At 38.5% G+C, this 13463-nt stretch overlaps 1 protein-coding gene across 1 annotated transcript in view; it reads right to left on the minus strand.

The window, feature by feature from the left end:
* Window positions 1–318: 318 nt before the first annotated feature.
* Window positions 319–13463, minus strand: part of LOC131033740 (peptide deformylase 1B, chloroplastic/mitochondrial) — a 228012-nt gene continuing 214867 nt past the window's right edge. Inside the window, exon 6 of the mRNA XM_057965015.2 lies at window positions 319–468. Coding sequence (XP_057820998.2) covers window positions 433–468 — 36 coding nt within the window. The 3' untranslated portion in view covers window positions 319–432. The remainder of the gene's footprint in view (window positions 469–13463) is intronic.

The raw sequence follows: 13463 nt of genomic DNA on the forward strand, positions 1-13463 counted from the left end.
TAGTATATTTTCATACTCATTCAATTCATTTCATTTAAGATTCATTACCAACATGCATTTATTCTACCTTTTCATTGCATTAAGGTGCAGTTACCCATGAGTTGCATTATCATTGCATTATCACTTCATCATATTTTTCACCATATAGACTCGTAAACAAACACCATTTGTTTCCACATTGGTTCATAAATTATCCATATGCATTCATTGAGAAATCATCATTTAAACATTTTTATTTTACACTTGTTTATCCATATTGCACTCATCTAATCAACATCTAGATGAATTTATATATATACATCATTCATTTACCGCATAAAATCCTAAAATCATAATATCATTATCTCATTGTCTCATCAAAATCCAAACAACCATCATAATCATCATTTTATTATACATACATAATCATCATGGCATTACATACATAAGGTGTTACATCACCAACACATCATGCACGCATATATAAACCTGCATATACATGTTAGCATCATGTCATACAAAATGCATATAGACATCATGTAGGAATACATCATCATGAGACATACATATAGCAAGTACAACTATCCATCTAAAGCATAAATCATAAAATCATCATCCTGCATAAGAGTCCATACATGTCATCAAAATGCACATCAGCACAAAAATATGGGATCTCCTCATATATCATATCATATCGCCAAAAATATACATGTATCAGAGTACAATGAAGTCCACAATATCGGCTACCAAAGAGCCATCCAAGACACGGTCCAAAATGACAATATAAATACATGCATACAAAATGCTCTCTCAAATGCCACTCTAACCAGATGCTACACCACCCTCTCCACTTGCTCCCCCACTAGTCCCTGTACCACCTGATCTATCTCTCCGTGGAGGACCCATCACTCCCCCACTAGCCCCTACATCACCTTATCTATCTCTCCATGGAGGACCCATCACACCACCACTGCTCTGCATCCTCTAAGACCGCTCTAATCTCACATGTCGCATCTGGGAATAACTCAGTGCTCACTGACTAGCTGGCACCACCTGCTCGTATAACCCCCGCCAATACTCTATCTCCACCTATGCTCGTCGAATCTCCTTCATCACCTCCCCAGGAGGACCCTGTGCTCCCACTCCAACCCAAACTCTCTCCTGCAGCTCTACTAATATCTCCACTGCATCATCCCTCTCTCACAGCACCACAGTAAGCTCCAACTCTTAGGCAAACAACTGAACATCTCTAGCTGCTACCTCTACCTCCAAATCCTCTACACAAGTCTGCAAAAATCCTATCATATGATCCCGCAAATCTCCACCTATAGCTCCCTCCCCCATATCCATAGGTGCCTCCCCAGTGGCTCCCTCTCCTGTGGCTCCCTCCTTTGTATCTATAGGTGTCTGTCCCTCACCTGCATCTCTGCCACCTAATCTCATACCTCCCTACATCAACAGTCCCTGAGGTAGCCGCAATGGCTGCCCACCTCTCCCTCTCCGCTGTAATCACTCACCACCTCCACCCGCACCTCTGAATCCTCCTCCTCCTCCAAACCCGCCACCCCCTCCTCCTCCTCCTCCATCCCCACCACCACCATCTCCATCACCACCATCCCCTCTCCCTAGTCCACCTACTAATCTATGACCTCCTCTCCTCCTCTGTCTCCATCCCCTCTCCTCCTCAAAATCTGGAATAGGCTCTGTCGGATCTGATATCTGAGGAATCAGATGTGCCGTAATATACTGCGTGCACTCCTCTGACACCCCTGCATCTACCATCCTCAATCGCATATCCCATGGTCTCGCCTATAGCATCTGAAACTCTGCTAATGCCTAATCATATGGTAATATTGGCCCCCATAAGTACCTCTCTTGGACCACCCTGGCATACTCTCCAGATCCCCTAGGCAATCCCTGCCTCTGCCCAAACTGTCTCAACACCCGACCCGGAAGCTATCTCTCCACATTGTAGGTTGTCCTACCAATGAGGAATCGATTCATAAAAACATATGGCAACCCCTCCGCATCATCCTCCCAAGGCTCACACTCAATGTAAGGCCTCAGATCACTGTGTCCAGGTCATCCAGCGTCCGCCGCCACCACTCTAACTTCCCCAGGTGGGGCTGACTCATCATCCCTCCATACATATATACATATGGTTGGTCCACTGCCCGAAATCTCAGACTAACTGGTCGAGTAACCGGTAAGTGCTCCCACGCCCAAATATGTAGCAGCGTGATCCCTATTCCCAAGGAGCCCCTCCCTCGGTATACTAAATCATGAAGCTCCTGATATAAGTGTGATAGCATGCACGGCCCCTCGCAAACCAGGTCCCCTCTGTCATCATCTGCTCGATAACCTGACCCCAACCAACGGCCAGTCCATGGGATCGTCAATCTGGGCACAGTAGTCCCCCAACAATTCTTAATAGCACTGTTGGTAACGGCTCATACAACGCAACTATGTCCTCCCAGGCTATTGATCCATCATCAATGTAGACATCCTCCTCAAAAAATCTCTGCACAGCTAGGGTCCGCCAAGCTCAGTCATAGCTCACCAGCTCCCCTCGGATGGGAATGTGCAGGATGTGCCATACATCCTCCAGTGTAACTGTCACCTCTCCATGCGCTAAGTGAAACGTGCATGTCTCACTATGTCAATGTTGTAATCAAACCGTGATTCATCTGAATCACAGGCATATGCATCACATCGTACAGGCATGTCGTTGCAATAAATCCACCTCGGCCTCTCTCAATCGATCGCGCAACACCTGTGTGGTAAGATGTCTCTCGCGTGATTGTAAGACGCGAAGATCCTCCTACACAAGTGCATCAACCATCATCATCAGTTGTTTTGTTTCAAACTTTCTTAAGTTTAAACCTAGACTATCAACAGATACTTTGATCAAGTATCTTTAGGTCTCAACAGGTAAGCAATCATGACACACCTAGACTTCAAACAGGCTTTTATCCTAATGACCTAAGTCTCATCAGGACTGCTATGGTTCAAAACAACTCTGACCTCATCTCTCCATCCATCCATCATTGGCATTGGGAGATTCTTTTTCAAAACACTCTTGGGCATCTATTTTCCTACACAAAAAGCGCTCAATCAACTAGGCAATAGCGCTCAAACAACAATAGCGCTATACTAATTTGGAACTTGGAGAGGAGAGGAACAAGAGAGAAGGAGCTAAGAGCATGGTAGAAGGCATTTGGAGATGTCTTCTTGCATTTACATTCATAGTTAAATGCTTTACTTTGTTTTTAGTGTCTCTTTTGGTATGCTTGCTTAAACTAGTTTTTGGTTGATTAACACTAACGTTTGCCTTTGTTTCTTTGTTTTTGTGTGTTATATGACCACATGCTTTAGTCTAACCTTGTCCATTTTGTAGAGCATCAACAACAAGGTAAGAATGGTGGTTGGCATAAGGAACAGTCATAAGATACATTTGGAAGATTATTGGGCTAATACCAAGGATGATTAAGAAGTTAGGAAAGAATGTTCTCCAAGTTGCCTATTAGGTTGATTTGGATATGTGAAATCATCCAAGTACTAGATCAGGTAGAAGAGGATGTGAACAATATTCACCCAAATTATGAGAAGGAAAATGATAAGCTAATCCAAACACCTAATTGCTCAAAGCCAAAAATTGTTGATTTGGATATCCTAAGCCTATCAGTTATAAAATTTACAAGACTTTGTCTAGGGGGTTGAGCTTAGTTGGTTAAAGCATTGAGTTATCAATGTGGAGACCCAAGTTCAACTCCCAAGAGGGACATCTTTGTGGAATTCTAAGTTGTGACTCTTGGTCTTCCATTGGTTGTATTTGTCACATTGTTTAAAGTGGATTTCTAAGTTGTGACCCTTGGTCTTCCAATTGTTGTTTCTAGTTTGGTGCTCGAAAGGAGCTTGTATTTGTGTTTGAAAGGAGCTAATATTTGTAATAAGATTGCTTGAAAGGATCTGGTATTTGTAATAAGTTTGTAATTGTTCTATGATACTTAATACAAAAAAAATTTCAAGACTCTGGGTTAAGCGTCACATCAGCAAGTTGAAAACCAAGAATGCCAACCTGACTTACCATTTGATGGGAGACTTGGAGTCACAAGATGAATCCACTAAGGGGTCATCAAGAGCTCAAGCCAGAGAAGAGACAGTTCCACAGGGAAGGGCAAAATGTGAAAAAGGGAAAATAATTGCCAGGCATTCACAACAGAAGAAACAAAGGTTAGAAGAGGTACAATAGCCTGGTAACTCATCAAGTGTGCAAGAAATTGGCATCTTCATAGAGGAAGTAGCATAACTCAACACAAAAAGATCCACAACAGAAGGAAGGAAGGCCAGACAAAAGATCCACAACAAAAGAAACAAAGGTTAGAAGAGGTACAATAGCCTGGTAACTCGTCAAGTGTGCAAGAAATTGGCATCTTCACAGAGGAAGTAGCATAACTCAACACAAAAAACTAGTCATAGGAAGAGGGCTTGGACATAGGCACATGATATACTTAGTGTCAGTAAGACCCGAAGGCCTGCTCAGCAAAGAAATGAGGAAGAAGAACTTCCTTTGGATATAGAATAGGATATCCAAGATTATTTCAAAGAAACAACAATAGAAGTCTTAGAGCTCCTTGAGGAAGTAACACAAGAACAAGAGCATCTATAAGTTCACGATCAACAGTCAATGGCTCCATATTGGCTAAAAGAAAGAATGAGGAAGGAGCCAAAGGAAGAAATTGATCCTACACTTGAAATTGAAAGTTTCTAAGTTGGATAAACAAGCTAGTAGAGAAGAAGGCAATAAAGAAATTCTCTAAAGTAACCAGAAATGAGTCAGGGTTCATGACTCTACATGTGGAAATGCCAAGGGTAGACAAGGCTAGAAGTGAAATCACCCCAAAGGATTATGATGTAACAATAGTTGATTTGGGACATGCTACCAAGGCATAAGTGATAGAGGATTTTGATGATTCCTCTCAGGCACTGAAGGAATAGATGAAGCAGATGGAAAAGAAATATAAGAAAGTGAAAAGTGAGAACAAAGCTATATGCGGGAGTGTGCAATGTTTAAAGTGTCCATTCATGCAAGAAGACTAGACCTTTGTTCATCTCACAACTCTTCCAAAGGATTCAGATGATAAACTTGAAGAGATAAACAAATTGCCCAAGGAACTAAGAAATGGGTAGAGGACATTTTTATTGTAGCAAGAAAGTTCGTCAAGGACTTGTCTAAGTTGCACAGGAAAATCTTGACTGTCCTTGGCAGACTGAAAAATGTGGACCAGTCATGGAAAGACACACACACCTATCAGGATATGACTAATCCATTCCTAAAGGCATTGATGGAAGTCTCTCATTGATAGATCAAGCACTCATCAGAGAAAATGAAGCATATGACTTCCCTCAGTGATATTGTGCAGTAAATGTTGGGAAGGAATTCTTTGAAAGATCAAATGAGGAAACAACTCAATTAAGGACAGTAGTCAAGAATATTCAGGAAGAAATCCTCAATACCGTCGAGACATTGTTTGCAAAGAGACTAACTGATGAGAAGCTGACAATAGATGGTTTGAGAAATAGGTTGCTATTAGGATAACCGATGGACAACTGAGAGGGGGGGGGGGGGCGTGAAGCAGTTGTTAACAAATTATATTAATCAAACCACTTTATAACCTTTAACCGGAGCACATAAACATTGAATACCGGAATAGAAAAAATAGATACTGGTAAGCAATAAAACTTAAGAATGAAACAAAAAATTAACACAATGCAACCATACCGTATAACACCATGATTTGTACGTGAAAAACTCAATAAAGGCAAAAACCACTATGGGAAGCCTACCCAGAGTCAGATGATACTTCTGCAGAAAGTATGTGATACAATAAGGGGCCTGCACATGCAGGAAGGCACACTGCCTAAAGCATACTGCTCATTACAAAAGAGTCTCACTGACTATAGAGAGGTTATAACCACCTCAAGATAATTGGACAACAATCTAGAAGAATGAACTGCCAGAGATAGCATCTACCATGCCTGATTACAGTCTTGGTTAAGCTCAATACCGGAGGCCTTTAACCTCTTACTTAAACCCAATTCAATCACCTATGATCGACCAGATCTCCTTCGCATATGATATATCATTTCACGACCATGAACACATATTTAATTCCCATACCAGGATCTACAATGAGATCTTACATCAATTCATACAAACCCTAAGGCCTAAACCAATTACGTCAGCAACCTAAAAGATATTACAATAAGATCATTACATACATCCATATCACAATGATATGACATGTCAGCTTTAGACCAAAACAACATTAACCAATCCATAAATCATCCCGGTAACGTGTAGAGAACACGTTAACATGATACTGGTCCATAACCTAGATAGGCATCGGACCTAATTTGGGTCTACCATACAAGAGCGATGTCTCCAATCAGTTGACGCATGATCAAGGATCACCTTTTGCATCCTGAATTTAATCTAGAAGCCGCACCAACACCACTTATGCATTCTATCAAAGATTCTCAGTAAAAGCTCTGCCAGTTGAACCTTAAACCCTTACCGGTAACACAAGATCTTCTACCGGTAACCAAAACCTGTCTGTCAGTAACCAACCATAACAACAAGTGTTGACATCAATGCAACACATAATCAATTCATCCATATTGCTAAAAATCTCCCCCTTTGGCATTGATGGCAACACTAGATGTGAAAAATAAAACATCTAAGTGCCTAGAAGTGCCAAACATTTCTCATAGAAGATATAACAATGAAAAATGAAAAAATGTGCTGGGATTTTTACATAAACATTATTTTTCACATATAACTATCACCCTTTGACATCAATGCCAAAGATATGACATAGATATCAAAATTTTGTGAATCTCAAAGATGACTACTCCCCTTGAGTAGTAGCACCACTACATCAACCCAAAGCAAAGGATAAAGTTGATGATGGATACCAGATTGATGGTTTGTTCCATCAATTAAGTTTCTGTCGGAGGGGTAGATACCTTTAACCCGTCTCTCAAATACTCAAATGATTCCTTAGACAATGGTTTAGTGAATATATCTGCAGTCTGCTCTTTAGTGTTCACATAAACCAATTTGACTTCCTTTTCTTCCACCTTGTCCTTCAAAAAGTTATATTTTATTGATATGTGCTTAGTCTTAGAGTGAAATACCGGATTTTTAGACATGTCAATAGTTGTAGAGTTATCACAATAGATAACTACCGGTTCACTACAATTTAGCTTGATATCCTTCAACATTTGCTTCATCCACAAGACTTGAGTGCAATTAGTTGTTGCTGCAACATATTCAGCTTCTGCAGTAGATAAAGAAATGCATGATTGTTTTTTGCTGATCCATGAAACCAATTTATTTCCAAGAAAGAAAGCTCCACCAGAAGTGCTCTTCCTATCATCAGTATCTCCAGCCAAATCTGAATCTATATATGCACATAAAGTAAAGTTATCATCTCTAGAATACCATAAGCCATATTTTGTTGTTCCTTGCAAATACCAAAATATCCTCTTTACTACACATTCATGATTTTCTTTAGGATTGCTTTGATATCTTGAAACAATACTTATTGCATTCATAATATCCAGTCTAGTCTGAGTTAGATATAACAAGCCACCAATCATAGACTTATACCTTGTCGAATTTACCAGTGTAGATGTGTCTTTGATAGATAATTTCTCACTTGTCACCATAGGAGTACTTACCAGTTTGGAATTATACATACCAAACTTCTTCCAGAATTCCCTTAGATACTTAGTTTGACAGATAAAGATGCCTTTGTCAGTTTGAGTAATCTGCAAACCTAAGAAAAATCTCATCTCACCAATCATGGACATTTCAAATTCATTCTTCATATTATTAGAGAATTTCATGCACAATTTATCTTCACCTCCAAAAATGATATCATCAACAAATACTTCAATAACTAGAATATCATCATCAGTGATCTTATAATATAAATTATTGTTAGCACTGCCTTTAGTAAAACCAAGTTTCAAAAGATATTTATCCAACCTTGCATACCAAGCTCTAGGAGTTTGTTTCAATCCATATAAAGCTTTCCTTAACTTGCAAACCATAACTTTATCATCTGTTAGTGAAAATCCATCAGGTTGCTCAATGTATACCTCTTCCTCAAGTTCACCATTCAAAAATGCACATTAAACATCCATTTGATAGACCTTATAGTTCTTATAAGCTGCATAGGTAAGAAAAAGTCTAACAACTTCAATTCTAGCTACAAGTGCAAATGTCTCACCATAATCAATTCCTTCCATTTGAGAATATCCTTTACAAACTAGTCTAGCCTTGTTTCTTATAACTTGATCGTCCTCTTTTAGTTTATTCCTAAAAACCCATTTAATTCCAATAACATTCTTATTTTTAGGTCGAGGAACTAAAGTCCAAGTCTCATTCTTCTCTATCTGATCTAATTCATCTTCCATAGCCTTTAACCAATGTTTATATTTACAAGCTTCAATAACAAATGTCGGTTCAATTTCAGAAATAAGACATACCTCTTCATTTTCCAGCCTTCTTCTTGTCATAACTCTCGTGTTCCTATCTCCAATAATTTGATCTTTAGAATGATTTAATCTTACATACCTTGGTGTCTTCTGAACTTCAGGTTCACTGTTCTGATCATCAATCACAGTTGAATTTTCTAATTGTGTCGGTGTAACTGTCTCAGTATCTTGTACCGGTTAAGTCATTGTCAGTTTAGTTATGATCATTTCCACTATCAGTTCCCTGTCATATGATATAGATTGATTTTTGTATTGCTCATCCACTTTCACATTTGCACTCTCCACAGTTTTTTGCAATCTTTTGTTATAACATCTATATAATTTGCTTTGAATTGAATATCCAAGAAATATCCCTTCATAACATCTAGGATCAAACTTCCCAATTGAATCATCCCTTTTGATATAACATTTACTTCCAAAAATTATGAAATATTTAACAGTAGGTGTATGTCCAAATCATAATTCATATGGGGTCTTACTAGTTTCACCTTTGATGTGAACTTTGTTGAATGTGTAGACTGTTGTACTCACTGCTTCTCTCCAATAGATGTGAGGCAATTTGGCTTCCATCATCATAGTTCTTGTTGCATCCAAAATGGTTCTATTCTTTCTTTCCACTACTCCATTATGTTGAGAAGTCTGGGGTACAGATAACTATCTCCTAATTCCATTTGTCTCACAATAACTATTCAATTCATGAGAAGTGAACTCACTGCCTTGATCTGATCTCAAACATTTGATTTTCAATCCAATTTCCGTTTCTACCTTTACTTTAAAGATCTTGAATTTCTCAAAGGCTTCAAACTTCTCCCTAAGAAAAGTCACCCACATCATTCTAGAATAGTCATCAATTATTAGCATGAAATACCTATCACCTTGAAAGCTTCTAGTCCTTGCTAGACCACATAAGTCAGTGTGAATTAAATCAAGCACATCATTAGATTTATCATGTATGCTCTTAAAATAAGTTCTAACTTCCTTTCCCAATTGATATTCCTTACATACCGGATTATGATGCTTCATAATCTTAGGTATATCTCTAACTGCCTTTGTTGAACCGATTTTAAAAATATAATCAAAATTAAGATGACACAACCTCTTATGCCATAACCAACTCTCATCACTATGAGTAATCAAAGATGTCTTATTACCAGTGTTCAAGTGAAAGATATTACCTTCTGTCTGAGTACCGATTGCAATCTCCAGACCAATTTTGTTAATGATTTTGCATTTTCTATCTTTAAGCTGAAGTTGGAAACCCTTGTCCACCAATTGACCAACACTTAAAAGATTATGCTTTAAACCTTCTACATAATAGACATTATCAGTATTATGATTGTTATCCAAAGAAATAATACCTCTACCTTTGATCATACATGGTTTGTCATCTCCAAATCTGACTTGACCACCATTGTATTCTTGCAAGGACAATTTTTTTTTATCTCTAGTCATATGATGTGAGCATCCACTATCAATTACCCATTCATCCTTGTCTTCAACTTTTGCTGCCAGGGCCTTTTCTTCATTCTTGATGGCCGATTTCGGTTCATCTTCCTTTAAGGCATATAACACCCATTCCTTTCCATTGTCGAATCCATTAGTAGAGTCTATTGCTGATTCATCCTCAAAGTCATCACTTACTCCTTCCTCATCCGCTATGTAGCATTGTTTGCTTTTCTTGAATCTATATCTGTTCTGATTAGGCTTAAATGATTTCTTAACTCTTTCTTCAAATCTTGCATTCCTTTTAGGACATCTAGATGCAAAATGACCAATCTTATTACATGCAAAACATTTAAAAGGTGTTTTTCCTTCATACTTACTTCTTGTCAGTCCTTTAGGTACTCTTCTAGAATATAAGGCTTCAAGTTGCTCAAATTCTTCATCCTCTTTCCTCATATCTTCCAATTCTTTTGCATATAAGGCTTTCCAATCACTTTTGCTAGTAGATGATGATGCATGAAAAGCAGGTTCAGACTTTGCAGCTCCAGAAGGTCCAAATTCTTCAAGCTCAAAAGCAGATAATTTCCCAATCAAAATGTCTATGTTAACTGAAGTGTTTGCCATTGTTCTCAATTCATTAATTTTGGTTGCCTTCATCATTGAAGTCGGTGGAAGGGCTCTCAAGACTTTGGAAACTATTTCATCTTCACTCAGAGATCCTCCACAACATTAAATTCCCATGACAATCTCTCTTACTCTTTCCATAAATGTAACAATTCTTTTATTATCTTCCATCTTCAAGTTCTCATATCTTACCTGGTAACCATCAAGTTTAGCAATTTTCACAGTAGGATCACCTTCATTCTAAGTTTGTAATTTATCCTGCATAACCTTTGTCGATGATTTATCAATCAATCCCATGATTTGCTGATCAGTAAGTGCACACAAGAGGGTTTCTCTAGCTCTGCAATCATTTTCAATATTCTTGTCCAAGTCTGCAAGAGCAGGATTGCAAGATGTTGGATCATAAGGTTTGTACCCTTTCTCAGTGATCTCCAAAATATCCTTGCCAAGACATCTAAGATGAGTCTCCATTCGGATTTTCCATATCCCATAATTTGTTCCATCAAGCTTAGGGATTCCTCTTCTGAAAATAGTTGTCAGTGGATTTGAAGTATTAGGTGTCATAGGATCTACCTAAAGCGGTTAAGCTTCTGCAAAAGAGGACCAAATATCTGATACCAATTGTTAGGATAACCGGTGGACAACTGAGAGGCGGGGGGATGAATCAGTTGTCAACAGATTATATTAATCAAGCCACTTTATAACCTTTAACTGGAGCACATAAACATTGACTATCGGAATAGCAGAAACACATACCGGTAAGCAATAAAACTTAAGAATGAAATAGAGAATTAACACAATGCAAACATACCACATAACACCATGATTTGTACGTGGAAAACTCAATAGAGGGAAAAACCACAGTGGGAAGCCTACCCATAGTCAGATGATACTTCTGTAGAAAGTATGTGATACAATAAGGGGCCCGCATATGCAGGAAGGCACACTTCCTAGAGTGTACTGCTCATTACAAAAGAGTCTCACTGACTAGAGAGAGGTTATAACCACCTCAAGATAATTGGACAACAATCCAGAAGAATGAGCCAGAGATAGCATCTATCATGCCTGATTACAATCTCGGTTAAGCTCAATACTGGAGGCCTTTGACCTCTTACTTAAACCCAATTCGATCACCTATGATCAACCAGATCTCCTTCGCATATGATACATCATTCCACGACCACAAACATATATTTCATTCTCATAGAATGATCTACAATGAGATCTTACATCAATTTATACAAACCCTAAGGCCTAAACTAATTAGGTCGGCCACCTAAAAGATATTACAATAAGATCATTACATACATCCATATTACAATGATATGTCATGTCGGCTTTAGACCAAAACATTATTAACCAATTCATAAATCATCCCGGTAACGTGTAGAGAACACGTTAACATGATATCGGTCCATAACCTAGATAGGCACCAGACCTAATTTGGATCCACCACACCAAAGCGATGTCTCCAGTCAGTTGAGGCACAATCAAGGATCATATTCTGCATCCTGAATTCCATCTAGAAGCTGCACCAACACCACTTATGCATTTTGTCAAAGATTCTTAGTAAAAGCTCTGTCGGTTGAACCTTAAACCCTTACTGGTAACACAAGATCTTCTACGGGTAACCAAAACCTATCTGTCGGTAACCAACCATAATAGCTAGTGTTGACATCAATACAACACATAATCAATTCATCCATATTGCCAACAGTTGCATGAATTCTTCTTTGTGGATTCCTTCTCAAGGGACCATCTATATAATGTTTCCTTATTCTCATGCATCATTCACAAGACTTAGGGAACAATGTTGGGATGGGAGAAGACTTTCTCCAATTATGAAAAGGACATAGCCATTTTGGAATATAAGTTTGGAACTATGAAAAGTGTCTCTGTAGGTGAGATCGAGGCCATCATGACCAGGTACATAGCATTTTCCATCAAAGACAGAGATAATGGATGCCCTATTTGGGCGATGACTTATTAAATGCATATTGGGGGCCTTATTTGGAATGATGGGTTATTTAATGCATAGTGGGTGTGATTCCTCATTTATGGCCAGGTCCACTACTTGGTGCCACCTTGGTCATTTTTGGCCAAACCTTAATTAGGATTTTGCATGGAAAGATCTTAGCCTTGATTTTAATGTAGTCTTGGCCATCCATTTTCATACTTGGGGCCTATAAAAGGGCTTCACCTCTTCATTTATAAAAGAGGGAGAATTTGTATGAAATGGTTGTTATAAGTTATCACGATAATAAGAAGCAACTTATTGGTTTTGGTGATTACTTGTATTATTTTGAAAGTTTGCATGGTTTGTTTTCCTCAACTAGTTTAGATTTGTTTTCAAGCAATTAGATGAATGAGATAGATAGTATTGTTTCATGGTGACATCATTTGATCATACCTTTTGCAAATAGATGATTTTTATTTGCAGTGTGTTGTGACAATTTCACACTTCACCACATTGCAAATGGGGGCTCCCACTTTTTTTTGCATTCCAAGTCAGTTGTAGCACCTTTAGCTATTACCCTTTTGCTTGAGGAAGTGCAGTTTCATAGGTGGCCAAGAAGTGATCTGTTCATTTCTCTCCCTTTGGGTGGAATTGACTCAGGATGGATTTTCAATACCTTAGAAATGAACGATTCATGATGATCATTCCATTTGATCATCATCCTTTACTTGCAAAATCAGAGATGAAGTGTTGAGTTAGAATGGAGAGAGTTGTCAAAGGAGGTTGGAATGCTTGAAAGGGAGATTGGTTAAGGCCTGAACAATCATGAATTGGCTTAAAACATGGCAATTGAAGGAGTGAAATTGAACATTTGATCCCACTTCCTTTGCCC

This window comes from Cryptomeria japonica, chromosome 4 (genome assembly GCF_030272615.1).
Source record: "Cryptomeria japonica chromosome 4, Sugi_1.0, whole genome shotgun sequence".
NCBI lineage: Eukaryota > Viridiplantae > Streptophyta > Pinopsida > Cupressales > Cupressaceae > Cryptomeria > Cryptomeria japonica.